Source organism: Corvus brachyrhynchos, unplaced genomic scaffold (assembly GCF_000691975.1).
Source record: "Corvus brachyrhynchos isolate BGI_N302 unplaced genomic scaffold, ASM69197v1 scaffold115, whole genome shotgun sequence".
NCBI classification, from domain to species: Eukaryota; Metazoa; Chordata; class Aves; order Passeriformes; family Corvidae; genus Corvus; species Corvus brachyrhynchos.
Window position 1 is genome coordinate 585,402 of NW_008239553.1, and position 17,667 is coordinate 603,068.

Here is a 17,667-nt window from a genome sequence, read left to right on the forward strand (position 1 = left end):
GACAAAAGGCTTCAAACTCATAACTTTGAAATTTTTACCCCATCTTCCTTGCCAGTATTGTACAGCTGATAGGAAGATTGTGCCAAGAGAACACAAAGCAGGTAAGAAAATACATGCACAAAACATTCACAGAAAGGCATTATAGCTGAAGACAAACCAATTATTTGACAAACCATCTCAACACCTTCAGAGGCACGAGAGCACTACACTAGCCAGAGCCAAATTATCTAGTGCCAACCCTCAGCACTGAACACCATTGTCCATCAGAAAACAGGTGAGCAGAAAGACTGAAGAGGGGATGTGCTTTGTTAGAAAAGGTTTGGATCCCATACCTTCTTCTGGCGGTAGAGGATTTTTTCCAGCTCCTGCTCTTTGTTGTGCAATTCCTTCTGGAGCAGGTTACTCCTGTCATGCCTCAGTGCTTCCTGCAGAAGTAAAGATACACAGCTGTGCACAACACCCAGCACAGTAAGAGCTGTTCCTTGGCCAGATGAGCCGCCACCTCTACTTCAGACCAAAGGAACGTTGCCTTCAAGCCGAGAGAGAGAGAAGGTACCTGGCAGACCAGCCTCTCCCTTTCTGCTTTGATCTGTTGCTCCATTTCTTCATAAAGGCACCTGACTTCTCGATCATGATCTGACTCCTTCCTACAAAAGACAGGTGCATGCAGGTCAGGAGAGAAAAAGAGAATACAGAAAGGAAAGAGGAGGGTGGAAACAGATTCCTACTAACAGCTGTGTGGCATTGAGTGGGATTTTAACCAGACTGAAGGTTATGGGGGAGCACAGATGCAGAGCAAACCCATGGGGATCAGACCAGGATAGAGTCATTCTATTATAGCAAGAAATATCTGTGCATCCTGTAACCCAGTCTCTCCTTGCATTTGAGACAGGATCCAAGCATCAGCTGGCTCCTGGCAGCAGATGGCCATGATATCCTCCTTACCTCTTCAGTGCTTGTTCCATAGACTCCTTCTCATGATTCACCTCCTTTATGTATGACGAAACACGCAACAGAAACTCTTCAAAGTTGGATAAGAGCTCTGGACGCTCCTTTCGTAGCCGAGCCCAGAGCTCCCGAATCTCATGTGGGCTGGAGCAAGCATACAAAAGAGAAGGAAAGCAAAAGAGTTACTGTGTCATCTTATGGACTGTTGTTCCAACTCCAGCATGCACTCAGGACAAACTGCCATTCTCCTGTGATGATCTCTGTTACACGATTACAGCAAAGGGGGAAATTGGACGGTGACAGAACATGCATGTGGAGTGGGATCTATTGTGAGGTCAAAATAAAGGAAGTCATCTGAAAGAAGAAAAGAAAAATAATCTAGGAAGCAAACATGGAATGACTGCTTTTCCAAGTATTCATCAATAATACATTTGGTGTCTACATCAAGACTTGAAGAAATGAATATTCAGCAAATTTGCTGTGTTATGGTCAAACTGTTACAGCACACAGAGTTTGGCACACATCACACATCATTGGTGTTTTTCTTACACTCAGACTGTACTGCTGGCTGCTACTGTCCTCATCTTTTTTACAGGTTTGGAAACTGAGGCAAAAAAAAAGACGCAGATTTGCTCAATACAATAACAGTGGAGAAAGCCCTGGAAAACCAAAGACGTCTTTTTCTGACCCTGCAATAATGATTACACTGTTTTGACATTTAATTCATGGCAACTTGAACACAGCACTTCCAAACTTATGCATTCCCAAAGTGTCTTGTAAGCCTGCAGACATCACTTCATGCTTCTTTTTAGGGAAGAGCTTTTTTTTTTTTTAGATCATGAAACGCTTTGGAAAAACTGCCTTGAAAGATACAGAATAATTATAGTCAGTATCCAAATAGGTATTTTTCTTTGCCTATGTATTTGTCTCCCTTAGTATTCTTTGGGAAAACACAAAAGCAAAACAAACCAACCAAAAAGCTTTTGATTTCCTCTGCCAGTATTGCATGACAGCCTTCTTTTTCTGTACCAAGTTAAAAAAGTTATAGCACTTCATCAAAACTTCATGTTTTAGATAAAAGAACATATTGAGTCCTGTTAGTAAATTAAACCATTTCTTTCTAGAGAAAGCAGTGAAAATATTTCAGATTCCTGCTCTCACCCCAATTATCTTGTTTGATATTACTGCTTTAAAACAGCTAGTTTGCACAAAGTTGTGACATGAAGTAGCTACTGAACTCATTGCATAAAACTGCCAGTAAACGGTCAAAATAAAACACAAGATAATTCCACTTTAAGACTTCTGCTTGTCAAAGCAGAGTTATAAACAGTAGACACTGTTTTCCCAGAAAGGTAACATGGCCTTTCACAGTGTCATCCTGTTGTTTAAAACATAACAGCTTCCCAGAATATTTTCCAGACAGAAGTTGTTTAGCACTAAAAACATGCAGGTGCTTTGCATCACAATGAAAATATGGGGAAAAAATGTCTGATTTGTGACAGATGCACCTCTGAAAGCAGCAAACTCCATCACTCTCAGCTTCTGTCTCCAATCCTGTCCACCTCCTTCCCTAACCTGGACTGCTCCCTGCAAACTGGCAACACAGTTGGAGTACAGTGCCTGAAAAGAAGGACAGCCCAGATGCAGTTGGGCACCTCAGGCCCTGCAGGTGTGCCTCAGTAAGAACCAGTTATGCATAATGCTTCATGTTGGAAAGCCTAAAAAAAGGCTGGATGACACTGGGGCCAGTAGACTCTACTGGGGCTACATGCAAGGGCATCTCACTGGAGCACCCCTTTTCCCAGTTTATCCTTTCACACTCTTCAAGATCAGCCCAGCCCCAAGCAGCTCCTTGAACACAGATCCTTCACAGAGCTCTTACAAATGATTGTCTGGAAATATGTGAACAGTCACACACCATTTTGCAACAGAGAGCACACTCATCCTCCTTACCTCATCTAACCCTCCCATGCTTCTTTTCATTTGCTGCCTGGGCTGGACTTGTATGCCACCAGCTGTTCCATTTTACAGCTGTGTTATGAACTCAAATTTGGGAAACTGCGAAAAGCACTGAGCTAAATGTAATTGGTAACCGATGAGCAAACCCAGACCACACTGCATTTGCTACCAAGCATCTGGAAATCCAAGGCAGCAGTACAGAAATCCCAAGCAGTGCTTCAGAGAACAAGCAGCTCAGTTCACCTCTTTGGTCTGTTTTGGTACTTTGAAGTTTTGGTACTGCAAGACCAAAACAAGGTAGAAGCAATGCCATGCAACTCCCCTACTTACTCTTCAAACAATTGGGCTGCTCCAAGCTGCTCTATCATGGAACAGAATCGTTTCTCTTCATCATCATCTGCAGGGTCCAAGTCATCTGACCAGCCTGACTCAAAAGTCTCCTCGTGTCTGGAGTGATCCATTCTCCCAGCCCCTTGGCACAATTCAATCCCTATTAACTTTCCTGGTGGAAGGTGAAGAGAAGAAGAATAAAGAAAGTCAAATTGGATGTCATTTAATACGCTGCTATTTACATGGCAGCCTGACAGAGCTCCATGAGAAGCCTCCTGCATGCTGCTGGTGTAGGATACAGCTCCAGGTCAGTGAAGAGCCTCTGTTCTGACGTCCTGAGTGATGTCAGTGGCCGTTCCACAGTGCTGGGGCTGAAGCTGGCTCCCAGCCCAGCCACAGGCTGCCGGGCTCTGCTCACATCTGAGCTGCCACCCTCGGCCCGGGGCGCTCAGCATGTGGCGAGCGGTCACTCCACTCCCACAGAGCGGCGCTGTGGGTTCAGGCGCCACCGATCCCACAGGCTCTCTCCGGGACTGCGTGCCGGCCCCGAATGGTACCATGCTGCAGTTCCTCAGCTTAAAAGCTGGAGAGGAGGGGCTCATTACCCCTCCCTCCTCATGTGCTACATCCATTCTGAGTCAAGCGCTACACAAGGACAGCCTCTTGTTGGGATTGTGTAGAACAGAATGAACTCGCCCTCTAAGCACCTCCTCCTGCCCCATCCCACGTACGGATAGCTTCCAGCTATCTGGATTTTGTTTCATGCTGAGACGCTAATGCCACAAGAACATCCTGCTATGCAAGGCATGTGACAAATACTGGTGCTGGGAACAAATTCTTCTCAAAGAAACAGATCAAGCAATCCTATCCGAAACACAGGCCCTCATCTTGTATACAGAGTCAGGTCTTCAGCAGCAGCTACTCTTCCTTTCCAAAATACATCTGCTTGGTTCAAAAGGCAGAAATTACTTTTCCCAACTCTAAGACCAGGAGTCAAGGATGTTCACAGAGCACAGATGAGAACAAGACACTACTCTAAGGGGAAATATATTCACCATTATTATACTTCAGAGGATTCAACTCTACCTCTTCTTATCTCCATAAATCCAGAATTTAGCTGCTTCTCTCCCACTCCTAAAATGTGCTGTAAAAAAAACTTGCAGTGTGGAGATAGATACTTAGTTAAAACCTGATAATCAGACAGTTAATTAAGGAGAAGGGTTTAGATCAGGCACTTTTGAGGTCTGCTTTTGAGAAAGAGTCATTATGTCTCATTATCTCTCTTTTGCAGATGGGAAAATTGAGGTGGAGAATGATCTGAAGATTGTTTTGATATCCTAGAAGAAGCAAGGAGCCATCTCAAGAAGCAGACTTGATTGCAGCTTGAACTGCTTCCCTTGATTTCCCCGCTGCACACTCCAGAAAAAAGACAGCCAGGCCAAAGTCTTGAGTTAGGGGAAAAGTCTGAAAAGGATTTCAGTGATGCAACACACGAAGAATAACCGTGAAGAAAAGAAATACAGAAATTAAGTGTTTTGCCTAGACTGGAGCAAGTGCCATGGAGCCAGGCTGCCTACACAAAGAGAAAACTTGCCTACCTCTCCCAGCAATGGCACTGAGGCAGATGCCCTCATGATGTCCATCTGAGGCTGTGCCCATGGGACAAATGCCTCATGCAATGAGATTTGGGAATAACCAAGTCATAACATAGAGGGCACTGTGGATGCCAAGGTGCCCAAATGGTGCCCATTCACCTGCTACATAGTGCTGGACTGAAAAGCCCCCACTCCCGACAGAACTCTTGTTTCTGCCAAAAGCAATGGAACCAGCCAACAAGGACAGAAGCACAGGGCAGGAACAGCTGTAGTGAGCAAGCACTCAGTGGGTTAAAACAGTCCCTGAACAGGCTGACCCAAGACACAGTTTACTGGGTTTTTTTAGAGGAAAACTTTGCAACTTCTCCTCTCACGGTGGCTGTTCCTGAGCATTCAAATTGCAGCACTAAAAAGACCTCACTCCCAGGTTGTGAGAAAGCCAGGAGCAAACACAACCTGAGCAATCAGGACAGCAAAATTCAGGAGCCTCTTCCATCACTTCTGAAAACCCTAGACCACCTGTGTTCACTTGCTTTGACCTGATCCACTTAACACCTCTGCATGTCCAAGGAAAGCACTGACAGGTGCAGATTTTCTGAGAGCTGACAAGGCAGCTGAGCACGTGTGCTGCTGGGTGAGGACTCTGGCCAAGGATTAGTATTCTCCTAGTGTTTGGAAAAGACAGCATTAAAAGGAAGATAAAGGCTTATTTGCCAGTGTTAATGTCCTTGAACAGCACTGCTACCAGCTGGAGACTGTTGCCAAGAGGCATATTTCCATGCAGATGAACAACTGTGGATCAGATAGCCAGGCACAGCTCACAGCATGTACCCTCTCCAGCAGGAGATGTTCTGTGGCTGGCTCTACTAGGTAGGCAGGTAACAGCTGTGGGAGAAGGCAGCACAAAGCCTCCAGGAGGAGGATACACACCCACCCTCTCCAGTGATGCTCACATGAGCATGGGGCATTGTCCTGCATAGCTGGTGCAGCTTCAGCAGAACCACTGCACTTTCTTACCAAAAAACATCCTGTCACAGGTGGGCTTTTTCCTTCCTCTACCTCTGTACAGTCCTTACCTAGACCCATGCTGAACTCCACAGGTGTCAGGTATCCCTTATTATTCTGTTCCAAGCTGTCAAAAACTGTCTCCAGCTGCTCAGGGGTTAGGGGGAGTTCACTCTGGAGCTGCTGCAAAGACAAAAGAATGAACAAACTTGAGGCATGGCTCAAGTCTTCCTTGTGACTGTCCCTGCCATCCTCAGCTCTGGCCCACGGCAATGTGCCCTTTCAGCACTGCATCCTGCCCAGGGTGCAACAGTCTGCCAGCACAGCTGAGTGATGACACAAACACCTGTCTGGAGCCATTGATATGTTGACTTTTTCCATTACTGGATGATTCAACCAGGACTTCAGAGAGGGAATTATTTTGTTTGGAGAAAGTTCAGCCTGTTTCCTCCCCCACTACAGAAACACTGCCTCTAGTTCACCAGCCTCCTGTGACCACTGCTGCTCCCAGGAGAGCTCTCTCTGGGCACATCAGGTACAGCTCCATCTCTTCGGCCAGGGAGGGAGGTCAGACTTGTGGGTATCTGGATTCAGTTCCAAGCTCTTGCAGGAAATCTTGCAGCTCCTAAGGGAAATGTTCGGTCCATAACAGCGAGTTAGCTTTCTTCTGTCACCTTCTGCCTTCTGGGACTGTATCACTACTCCCACAACATGGACAGGGAGCAGAGCAATTCCCCTTGGTAATACATGGGCAGAGCACCCAGTGTGGAGGGACACCCGAAGAAACAAATAACAAAGGGGTGTAGGCTAAAACCTCGTAACTGTCCATTAAATGTGCAATAAAAAATTATTAATGTAACTATAAAAATTAGGCATCACACAACCCAAAGAAAGTGAGTCAATATTTAAAGCAGCATGAACCTGTCAGGTGTTATTTACAGATGTGGGGAGAGATGGGGCAGGAGAAAAACAATCCACATGTAACCTTCCTGATAATCCTTCAAAACAAAACTCACAAAGAACTACAGGGCTTTTGCTAACAAGTACTTTTTTTAACAGAATGCACCAAAACACATTATTGTAGAGCAAAATTATAGTTCAGAACTAAGGTGAGTTTTTGGATCGGGCTTTAGCTATGATTGTATAATTTTTTTGTCTCAACTTTTTTTGTGAGAGGTTGATAGATTGTTCATCGTGCGGTTTTTTGGGGGGGAGTTGTTGTTTGAGGTTTTATTTTTTTAATTAAACCAAAGATTTTTTTTCCCCTCCAGCTTTCCTATCTACTGCATGCTTGATGTAAGAATTGTCATGACATTTTTTATTTTATGCATTCCTTAAAAATTTGGAATTGCAGTCCCACTTGTCTCAGGAATTCCCTGGAGGTGCAAGGTCCTCCTGGGACTTTTAGCTCCTAACAGCTGGCTGTGCCAGAGTTTGGTCTTAGAAATCTGAGTAAGACAGAGACCACATGCACACCCACACATGCCAAGAGTGAAGGCATGCCACATTGTCCCCTGTTCTGCCACCCACAACTTTACAGATCCTCCCAGGACAGAGGAAGAATTTTTTCCCTCACCTGCATGTCCACCTTGGTGATAAAACCCTTCTCATCCTTGTCACACAGCTGGAAGAGCTCCCTTGCCTTCTCAAGCATCTCCACCTGCACATCTTCCAGTTTGCTCATTTGGCCAGGAGGAGAAAGATGAGGAGCCACCTCATCCTCCTGACCCCCTTCCTCTTTTCCTTCCCAGCGGACGTATCCCAAGAGCACTCCACTCTGGTTCTCCATCTTCTCAAAGTCTTTTCCCCCAGGGCAGGGCCAAACAGAAGAGCTGTGGCGCAGGAAACAGAGAAAACACAGTCAAACATGACCCTCCACTTCCAACCCACACATGATATAGTTAAATGCCTCAGTGGTTGAAAGAACAACATTCAGCATCCATATCTGGACTAGATAACCTTTAAAAGTCCCCTCTGACACAAAATATTCCATGGTTCTATGAAGTGAGCGGAGGGGGGAAAGGAGTTTGTGTCAGACACCACACTGAGGTACACACCACATGTAGGAACACCCTGTACGCAACATGAGTGTACCTAAGCCTTCCACACACCTGTAACCCTCCACCAAGCAAGGAGGCTCTGTTGCCATCTCTCCTCCCCTGCCTCAGACCTACAGGGCAGTCCGAGTTCTTTGCTGGTGAAAGCCAGGTGCCAAGGGAAGGTTTCAGCAGAAACAAGAGGGTGGGAAGGGAATATTAAAGCACACAGGTAAATCTGCGTGAGAGCACAGTGATAGTCCCATATCAGCTGAGACGGGGCCCAAACACTGCGAGCTGCTCCTCTCTGGTCTTGGTTCCTCTGGCAATAACACATACTTTTCCTCCTCTTGTTGCTTTTCTGCACCACACCTCTGAGCACCAAACCTGCATCAAAACTCCAAAAGCCCAGAGCAGGACGAGAGCAGATAGCAGGATAATCTGTGCAAGTGGTAGAAGAATAATGTCTCTCCCAGCCCCCTCCCAGCCAGGTCCACTGTCTGGCCTTCCACCTCTGACATTTTCTTGTTAACACTTTCCAAATAGTAGCTCCATCTTTATTTAATGCTGTTACAGTAACAAAGAAAGGTCAGACAATTCCTACACTGGGAAAAATTTAATAAGCTGGGCACTCCTGACCCCTTGCCTTCAAGCCTCTGTTTTGAGAACTTATGAGTTGCCAAACAGAATTTTAATCTGAAACGTTCACCTTTATAGGAAGGAAACCACAAAACTATGGAGACATTTCAGAGGCCAAAGAAAATACTTCCCATCGCTTACAAGTACCTAAAGCAAAAAGGAATGGGAGCACCCATTTAAGCACAGTACTGTGATTGTAAAAATGCCTACATCCCTACACCAAGTCACCTCCTGACTTACTGATCTCATGGAATCAGACAGCTTCTCCAGACAGCTCCTCTTCAGCAACACCACCACATTTTTGAAGCCTTGTTGCACTGATTGCTTTAGATTTCTCCTTATGCAGACCTGTTTTCTGCATTGCAGGGCAGAAGTGAGCTGTGCAAGCAGGCTAAGAGCAGATTTAAACAGTGCTGGACAAAGAGGGCTTGAGGGTTGGGTTGCTTGGGGTTTTTTAACCTCCAAGACATTAAAAGCCACGTAGAGATGCCACGATAACAAACAAACTAATTCTGTTTGCACTCTTGGTACAATGGGAGGATAAAGAGCATGATGGCCAGGAAGAATGTCACATGTGAGAACGATATGAAGCTGACACAAAAGGAGAAGGCAATTATGCCCCACACTATTTGACTCCATTTATTACTGCAGCTCTGCGAGCCAGCGGGTGGTTCTGCTTCACAGAACAAGCAGAACACTTCATTCCCCCTTTCAAATCAGTGTATTTCCAGGGCGCCTCTGTTTCAAATAAATATCTGCTCAAGTGACACTAAACTCTGCAGAAGACTACCTATTAATGGGTACTATTATATGTTTCTAGTCAAGTAAACACCCCTGGCAAGCAACGGACACAGAGCTGGACCCAAGCTTTGGGGAATACAGCAGTGGAAAGAAAGGAAGAAAGCATAAAAAATAAGACAGCAGACCACATTTTTCTCTCTTGCTCTTTCTCAAACAAACCCTCCAACCAAGCATTTTTTGTGTTATGGAGCCAGCACAGCAAAATTTGGAGACTAAAGTTAGATTCTATACATTAGCTGGACAGTCAGCTTGCTTCTGATGGCAAGTCTGTGTAAGCAGTAAAGAAGTCAGAAACAACACCAGCTTGCTTTTCATGTTCAAGTAAAAATGGCAAAGCTGGCCTTGAAAGAAAAACAAAAAAGGACCCAAATTTCTTATGCTGACTATATTTTACAGGTGATTATGGTGAGGAATAACAGCCACACTAGTGAATGATAATTATTGGCTCCTACAGGCCACCTTCCTGAAGGTTTTTTCCAGACCCATTCCTTTTGCAAAGATACAGCCTCAGCACAAGCAACACCCTGTACCAGACAGCAGCAGGGGTGGAAAGCAAAAGGGATTTCAAAGCAAGAGCCATGACAGGATTGTAGAAAATAGCCAGAATAAGAAAAGGCACGAGTAAGCAATGTTTTCTAAAACATCCCTCTAGCTGCCTAAGAGACACCAAGGTCCCCAGAAGTAAAGATGACCTTACTTTTTAATTTTCATCTCCATCAGTTCTAGAGCAGCCCATGCAGTTGACGTCTCCCCATCTTTCCTGCAGCAAATAAAAGGTGGTGCAAGGATGATGTTGTGTTCTCTCTCTGAGACATTTTTTTGAAGCTGAAATCCAACTCATTACATCCCTACCTCTAGCATTTCCTCTTTTTATCAAAAGCCCAGCTGCACTGTAGCTCCCAAACACTGGCTGAGTTAAAAGCCTCTTAATTAGAAGAGCTGGGAGCCTGACATGGACAAAAGTCTGAAAGGATTTCACTCGTGTAAAAGACCAAGCCCATTAATTCAATGTTCAGAGCAGGAAGTCTCTTGTCCAAGCTCCTTCAAGTGGCTTCAAGCCAGATGTGGCTTTTTCAATGGTGAGACAGCACTTGTAGAGAACAAAGCAGCAAATAAGAGAGAGCCCCAGCAAGCAAAATACATTGCAGCTCTGATGGACTTCTCTCCCAGAAGCCTGTGACTGAGAAGTTCTTCCTCTCTATCCCTGTTTGTAAGGGCACTGAGTGGTGCAGGTGGGGCACAAAGCACATCTCAGTCTAACAAGTGCTGTCATACCTTCCCAGATCATCACTGCAAAGTACTGGGGCAGCAGCTTCATCAGCACAATGCACAACATCACAGAAGGACCACTTTGAAAGAGGCTGAGGTCAATGGAGTACCAGAAATGTGGGCTGGTATCTAAAAGTGAGGCAAGCAGAGCTGGCTTAAGTGCAGAAAGATCAGCTTGGGAAGAACCATGCTTGCCTAACACAAGGGGCAAAGGCAGAGAAGATACGTACAGGCAGCTAATGCTTTTGGTCAGGCAAACCTGCCAGGCTCTGCCAGAGAGATGAAGTCAAGCCACCTCCAGTGACAAAGCCAGTGGTTTTTACCAAAACTTCTTGTCAGGATTAGTTTTTCCAGGTCCTTTCTGGCAGGAAAAGGTAGTTTTTCAGTCAGCATCAGTAAGAATTAATTTCCACACCTAACCTGGAGTCAGGACAATCTCTGCATCTTGAGCTGTTGATTTCCATCATAAAAAGGTGTGCAATGGGTCACAGCAGAGTTTGTCTAGCCCGACATCCTGCCCTCAACAGTGGCTGTGAATGGCTGGTGAAGGAAGAGTTACAGCAGGGAAAGCAAAGAGAAAACTTCCCTAAAGACATCTGCCAACTACTAGCCACTGTCAGCCTGGAGCAATTCCTGAGCCACATGGTTCCTTCCTTATCTTCCAAGACACTTGTCCAGCCTCCCTTTGAAACTGTATGAAAACATTCACTGTTCTCATGAACATGCTGATAGAAACAGGGTGCCTGCCGCAGCCAGGGAGTGCTGACAAAGCTTCATGGGACTATTTTTGGGGTAGACAGTTTGACCATCATCAACTCCATGAGAGATGAAGTCCCAGCTTCAGTTCAAACGAGTTCTCAACCACCTTCACCTCTGGGAACTGTGTTGGAGACCAAAAACTCCCTTCTCAGGGCCTGGGAGATCTAATAGGAAGATGGAAATGCCAGGAATCTAGGGGGCTCCAATACAACATGCTCCAATTGCCCTGGTGTGCAATGTTCTTCTTCAGCCCTGTCTTCCCCCACCCCACGGGTTTGTCTGCCTTTGCTCAAGGTCAGCTCTGATACTGCATAGCCCAGGTTTGGGCAGTGTCCAACACCTGAAAAACCTGATACAAAGCTATGGATGACATAAGTTAACTCCTGCCATAGTATGTGCTGGGGCTTAGCAAGCAAAAATTCACCTGCTCCTGCAAGACAACTTTCCCAGAGCCTGGAAAGCAAACACAGGTATTCTCAGACACAGGAGATCGCCTGCCATAAAGACAGCTAGCACCAGCTCTTGTATTCTACACTGAGGAAACTCAGACCAGTCTTACATGACTATTTTAACTACCTGAAGCATTAACTGAGATTTGTCCTGTGCAAAGCTGTGGCAGAAAGTCAGCTGGATCCCATGGGCTTGGCATTCTTTGGGGAAATCATACTACTTGAATTTTAATCCTGACTCAGCTGGTTATATGGCCTTGGGTAACTCATGTCACCTGCCTATGCCTACAGACCGTCAGCTCTTCCAGTTTGGTTCCTAATGCTTGTGACAGCTGGCACTTTAGGACTCAGTATCTGGAGACTGATAATTACATGTGAAACTCAAGCATCAAAACAATTTCAAAGCCTCAAAGCTGAAGAATGAAAAACTTGAACACAGAAACCGCAAATTTCAACAAACAGAAGAACAGACCCAAGTAGCTTTTTCTGGAAAAGGGAGGTCCTCCTTTCAAGGTAGCACCACAGGGTCATCATTTTCAATTTATTGTCTCAGAAAGCTGCTTCTTGTAGCTGTAAGCAGTGTTAAAGAGGTACAGGAAAGTCATGGATAAATTGCTATCAACAGCCAAGCCCTTATCTAGGTGACCCTGACCACCATGTGCACATGACAACTTTGGGGTGCTATTTCTTTTTTGTTTTTTCCACAGCCCAATGACAAGGAGGAAAGGAAAGTGAGGAGTGCAGCCAAATATCCACAGCTGGTCCTTAGATGACCCTAGTCACTGCAGGGCATTGTGCACACACTGAATATGCTGCATTCCTAGCAGTCCTCCCCAGTGCAAGACAATGAACCAACAGTTAATGAAGGAGGGAAAAACTAAACACAACTGGCTAAATGGCTTACCCAGGATTACAGAACAAGGCCAGTGTTTGGGTCCTGTAGAGGGAACCTATAAGGGAAAGCAGGTTTTTGCTTTCCTGTACCACTGAATTTTTGGTGACAGAGTGGCAGAAGGGAATATTAAAGAAGAATCATTACAGGCACAGAGTAGGTGTCCAAGGTGTACCACAAACTAAAGTGTTCAGATACTTGCTGGGAGGTTTCCCAAAAAACATCCTCCTGTATCTCTGCCTAAGACAATATTATTAGAAACAACAAAACCACCCCCATACTAAAGCTAAATATTTAAGCCATTTATTTAAACAAATCAGAAGAACACGCACCCTTTCCTTTCTACTCCTGATGCAGGAAAATAAGTCTTGCAACTTCAAAGGAAGGAATTCACCAGGTGTTTAGGTCACATTAATCACACTCCTGGTGCATATGCTGGACGAGACAGGTTTGATCCCATACATGAGAAGACATGACACAAAGAGGAGATGAAGGGCTGTGTAAGGGATTACTGCAGCAGAAGGCTGTTGCCTCAGCAAATTACAAATGCACAACAAAAGCAGGCCAAGATGCAGTAGGTACAAAGCATTTGTTGCTTGGTCATGGAATGGAAGCATCACTCAAGAGCAGGTGAGCAACTGATAAATTCCACAAGAAAAGGGCAATAAAATCTTCACAGGTCCTTATACCATTTTATATCAAGCATATGCTACCTGCTCTGTTTGCTTACCTACCTTTTGCTCCCAAGGTTTTGAATGCTAGCAATTGCTATAAAAAGTGCTCATTGTAGGTCACAGTCACATCTACACATGCCAGATTTTATAGTACTGTGAGACTCAGTGATCACATATGGGTATTTACAATTATTATCCTAGTTGTGGGCAAAAAGCACATATGCACTGACAAAAATCACAGCCGTGCCAAACTGACCAGGTGAAGGCAGAGCAGAGATCTTGCCAGGGAAAGACACTGACCCCTGTGGCAAACTGGCTTCCACAGATACTGAATTTCCAAAAGCTTCTCAAAGGAACTGGGTACTCACTCGACAAAAATTATTTTAAAAGGCTCTGCCAAGGCTCAGCCTGAAAAGGGTGGGAGAAGAGCAAAAAGAAAGTACTTATTTCTCTGGTGTACTTCGTTCAAAATTAATTTTGCTCTTTCCCTTCTCTGGGAGATTTATTTCCGTTGTTTGGAATTTGTTTGGGTGGTTGTTGGGTTCTCCCTTCCCAAAGGGAATGGCAGGAAAAGAAATACACTGAAAAATGAGAAAAACATCATTGTTTTGTGAAAGTTTTTTCTTTAAAAAAACCTAAGAAACCCATACACACCCTGGGCAGAAAGCCTGAAATCAGGTGTTCATATCTAGAGCTACACTTTACTCTCTCTCTTTTAATTGCCTGCGCTTGACTGTATCCCTTTAAGGAAACAGGAACAAATCCAGGAACCTTTGTGTTGTTTATTCAGCAGGGGATTAGCCCAGCCTGATAGCCCCGAGCTAACCCGTGCTGCAATATCTTGGATGACTTCATCATGGGATATGCCAATAGGATAAGAGGTATATCCCAGAAACACTGACAGGTTCAAGAGCCTTCATCATTCTGAAGAGCTACTTAAAAAGAGGCTCTGCTGCAATTCACCATTTCCCTCACCAAAGATCATCAAAGAGGAATTTACCATTATCAACTTCTTGATCTTTGCTAAAAAAACTTGCCATGGGGAAAGTTGCTTGATTCAGACTCTATGCTCTATCACCAAGCAACCTGAGAGTGGTAATGGCTCTCTTTTTCCATTTCAAGAGGCGAACAAATAAACTTCTTAAATCTGCACTCACTCATGCTTCCCGATTCAACAGCACAACAGAAACCACCGACTGTGCCAAAAGCTATCAACATATGAAGTCTGCAACACAGATAGGTATCTACAACATCCCAAAAAAAGATCGTTCACCCCAGAAATTGCCACAAATCCTCCATCACCCCCTTATGCTGCTCCCCAGCTTTGGCATCGCCAGCCAGTGGAATTTTGCAGCTCTCTCACACTGGCACAGCCTTGGCACTGCAAACAGTGAGGGAGAGTGTTTGCACTGGAACCTCTCCTACTAATTGGGGTTTTGGCTTTGTTGGGTTGTTTTGCTTCAGGAATGGAGAGAGAAAGCATCAGTTTTTCCTCTAATAATATTTGGGCCAAGAGTTAATTCTCAGCAATTAAAAACAAAATCCAAACCACATTTTTTCCATAAACAGCTAATGGTCTTGGATCTGTCAGTGTCTAGCACACAGCTGATTTTTCAGAAAATAAAGAGCATGCCTGCAATAAGACATGACAAATAACAGCTAGTTTGAAAACAAGTAATGTTCATGAATTCCTTTACTTTATAAAGGCTTACACGTTTTCTGAAACTTTTCTTTAAAGAGACAGAATAGAGCATTACATCACATAAGGATTCACCTTATATACTGCAGCATTAGCTGAACACCACTAACAGTGCTGTGAAGTTGGAGGTAGATGCTGCTTGGAAGCAATCAGAAATTAGATCATGCCTAACACCAATTATGTTGACCACAGAATATGTGCCCTGCAGGTGATACCTATGGACCAGGCAGGTAGGCAGTAGGCAACGAAACTTTATTTGCCAGCTCAGATGCGGGAAAAAGAGGATAGAAGAGGACATTGTGCTTGACATCAGATACACTGGATCATTTTTGATTCAAAGCAAAAACTGAACACTGGGAGCCCAGGCTAAAGAGATACCCGCTCTCTTCTACTCCTCTTTTCCAGGGGTTGTTGAGGTAGGTAGGAATGCCCCATAAGGAAGACAAGATCCAAACCTAAGCTGGCATTTAAAGCTCTTCAGGAAAGGACATAAATCCAGGACAGGTCCTCAGCTTGTTTAATGGAACATGAGTGGCAATTCCCTCCTGCCTTACCTGCCCCTTTAGAGAAGGGAGCACTGGCATGCACAGCAGGTTGTACCAGAGAAAAGCAGAAGTCAGCACCCTTCTGCTGGGCTAATGCCACCTGTTACTGAAGAGCTAAGGTGTCATCAAGGAAAAAAGGACCTCAGCTGCTGCGGCTCAGCAGGGACACATCAGGAGAAACGCTGCTGAGGAGACTCCTTTCTCACCCTGCAAGCAACAGAGGCACGGGGTACATGAGGCTCTTCCCCAGCCCTCAGGAAAGCAACCACACTTGGTGTCCTGCAGACAAAGATTCAGGCTGAAAGCAGGCATACCTCAGTCCTGTGCTGGCAGAGGGCCAGACACACTTCAGTGTTCTTGAAGTACTTTAAAGGCGAAATTATGCAGAAACAGCCTTTTGTTTAATAAATGGATAAAAGATTCTAAAGGATACACAAAGCTTCAAATGCTAAAATTTGGGGGTTGTGGAGTTGCCTGTGTAACCAATTCCTGAACGGCAGAGATGGTGAAGAATTGTCCTCAGTCACTGCCTTCTTTAAGAAAAGAATGCAGGAGCCTCAGATTAAGCTGGTGATGGCATTGGCACATCAAACAGAAGGAAGCACTTCTCTACAAAACCCTGAAGTCTGGAACTTACTAACATGAGATGCTGAGGACGTCACAGACATTCATGAGCTGAAAAAGTGGCTGTTTGATTCTGCTCTGAGTTTGTCTGTGAATGACTATTACACAAAATAGCCTTTTTGGTGAAAATTTGCTGATTCACAAATAGCAAAAAGAGGGTCCTAGGAAAGTATCATCCCATTTTTATGCTGGGAAGATGAGGGTATCTGCCATTAGCTGCTGTAGGAGACATGGGGTTGGTTCAGCCTGGCTGTTCCTCAGCATGAATAGAGGCTGCTGGTCGACCCAAAGGACCACAGCACTTGCTGCATTTTCTCCAGCAACAGTCCTCTGAACGGGACTTGGTACTCCAACAGCCAAAGGCCAGGCTTCTCCCCACAGCTGTCATGGCCATCATGAGTACTGACATTGACTCAGTTCTTCCTTTGAGTCCTCAGATTCTAGCTGCCTATGTCATACCACAACAAAGATTTTCCTTTCCAACAAGAAGCTGAATCTCTCCATGACAGCCTCACACCTTGTCTCACACCCAGGATCCCTCCTGGGCTGCCGTTACCTATGCACACTCACCCAGCAGAGTCACTGTTTAAGTCAGTCACCCTCTCTAGGCTTCTTTTGAGTGGTTGTCACCTTTATTGTAAGAGAGAGAAACAACTGGCATTGCTTCATGGAGGATGAACTTTCTGCCACCCAGCCTCAGGATGCTGAGCAAGAAAAGTGTTCATGACTTCCTGCCAGTGATTCCCAATCTTGTTCTGCCACTTCTTCATTAAATTTCCCAACAGCAACCCACTGACTTGAGCTCAAGCCACTCCTGGCCAGCTGCAAGTTTTCCTCAGCCACTTCAGTGTCCTCTTTGTGCAAAGGCTACAGATCCCATGCCATCTCACCTGGAGTACCACAGGTGTAAGCTCAGAGAAGTGCACCAGAGCCTCACCTTTGTTGATCAAGATCATTTGTCTTGAAATCAGCCTCACACAAACAGGAATTTTAGCCTTATGTTGTCCTCAGATTGCTCCCTCAGCATACACAAGCACAGATAAAATATCAAACCACAACATCAGACTGCCCAATCCTTTTCTCCTCTCCCCTTTCAAGGGAGAAACTTCTTTCTGGTAAAACATTCACATTGTTTACTGAATACATGTGGTAAACAGTGATTTCTCCTCCAGCTGAGCCAGCAAGTTCTCTGCAGCACCTGAAACCTCCTTACCCTGAGGGCTGGATACAACTGCAGGGGGGAATGCAAGAAGTTCAAGCATCTTTCCCTCATCCCAAGAAATTCTCCTCCAATATTTTGAGGACTGGACACCACTATCTCACCCCCATATTTTCTAGGTTACATGTTAGCAATGGGATTAGCGGGAAAAGCTTTACCTCACTATTCTGAACCTGCCAGATGCACTTAAAAAACAGAAAAGGTTTGCAAATATTTATAAGCAG

The 17,667-nt window shown here is 44.9% G+C and overlaps 1 protein-coding gene across 2 annotated transcripts in view; it reads right to left on the reverse strand.

Moving 5' to 3' along the window:
* Nucleotides 1-10,104, reverse strand: part of CRACR2B (calcium release activated channel regulator 2B) — a 29,602-nt gene extending 19,498 nt beyond the window's left edge. Inside the window, exons 1-7 of one of the 2 annotated variants that reach the window (XR_001864396.1) lie at nucleotides 10,011-10,104; nucleotides 7,414-7,669; nucleotides 5,909-6,020; nucleotides 3,238-3,409; nucleotides 946-1,092; nucleotides 557-647; nucleotides 333-425 (exon numbers count right to left, since the gene is read on the reverse strand). Coding sequence is in view for 1 of the 2 variants with exons in the window: in XM_008639357.2 (XP_008637579.2) it covers nucleotides 333-425; nucleotides 557-647; nucleotides 946-1,092; nucleotides 3,238-3,409; nucleotides 5,909-6,020; nucleotides 7,414-7,669; nucleotides 10,011-10,030 (891 nt within the window). In the remaining variant the exon portion in view is untranslated. The remainder of the gene's footprint in view (nucleotides 1-332; nucleotides 426-556; nucleotides 648-945; nucleotides 1,093-3,237; nucleotides 3,410-5,908; nucleotides 6,021-7,413; nucleotides 7,670-10,010) is intronic. The other variant, XM_008639357.2, reaches the window with a different exon arrangement.
* Nucleotides 10,105-17,667: the final 7,563 nt, after the last annotated feature.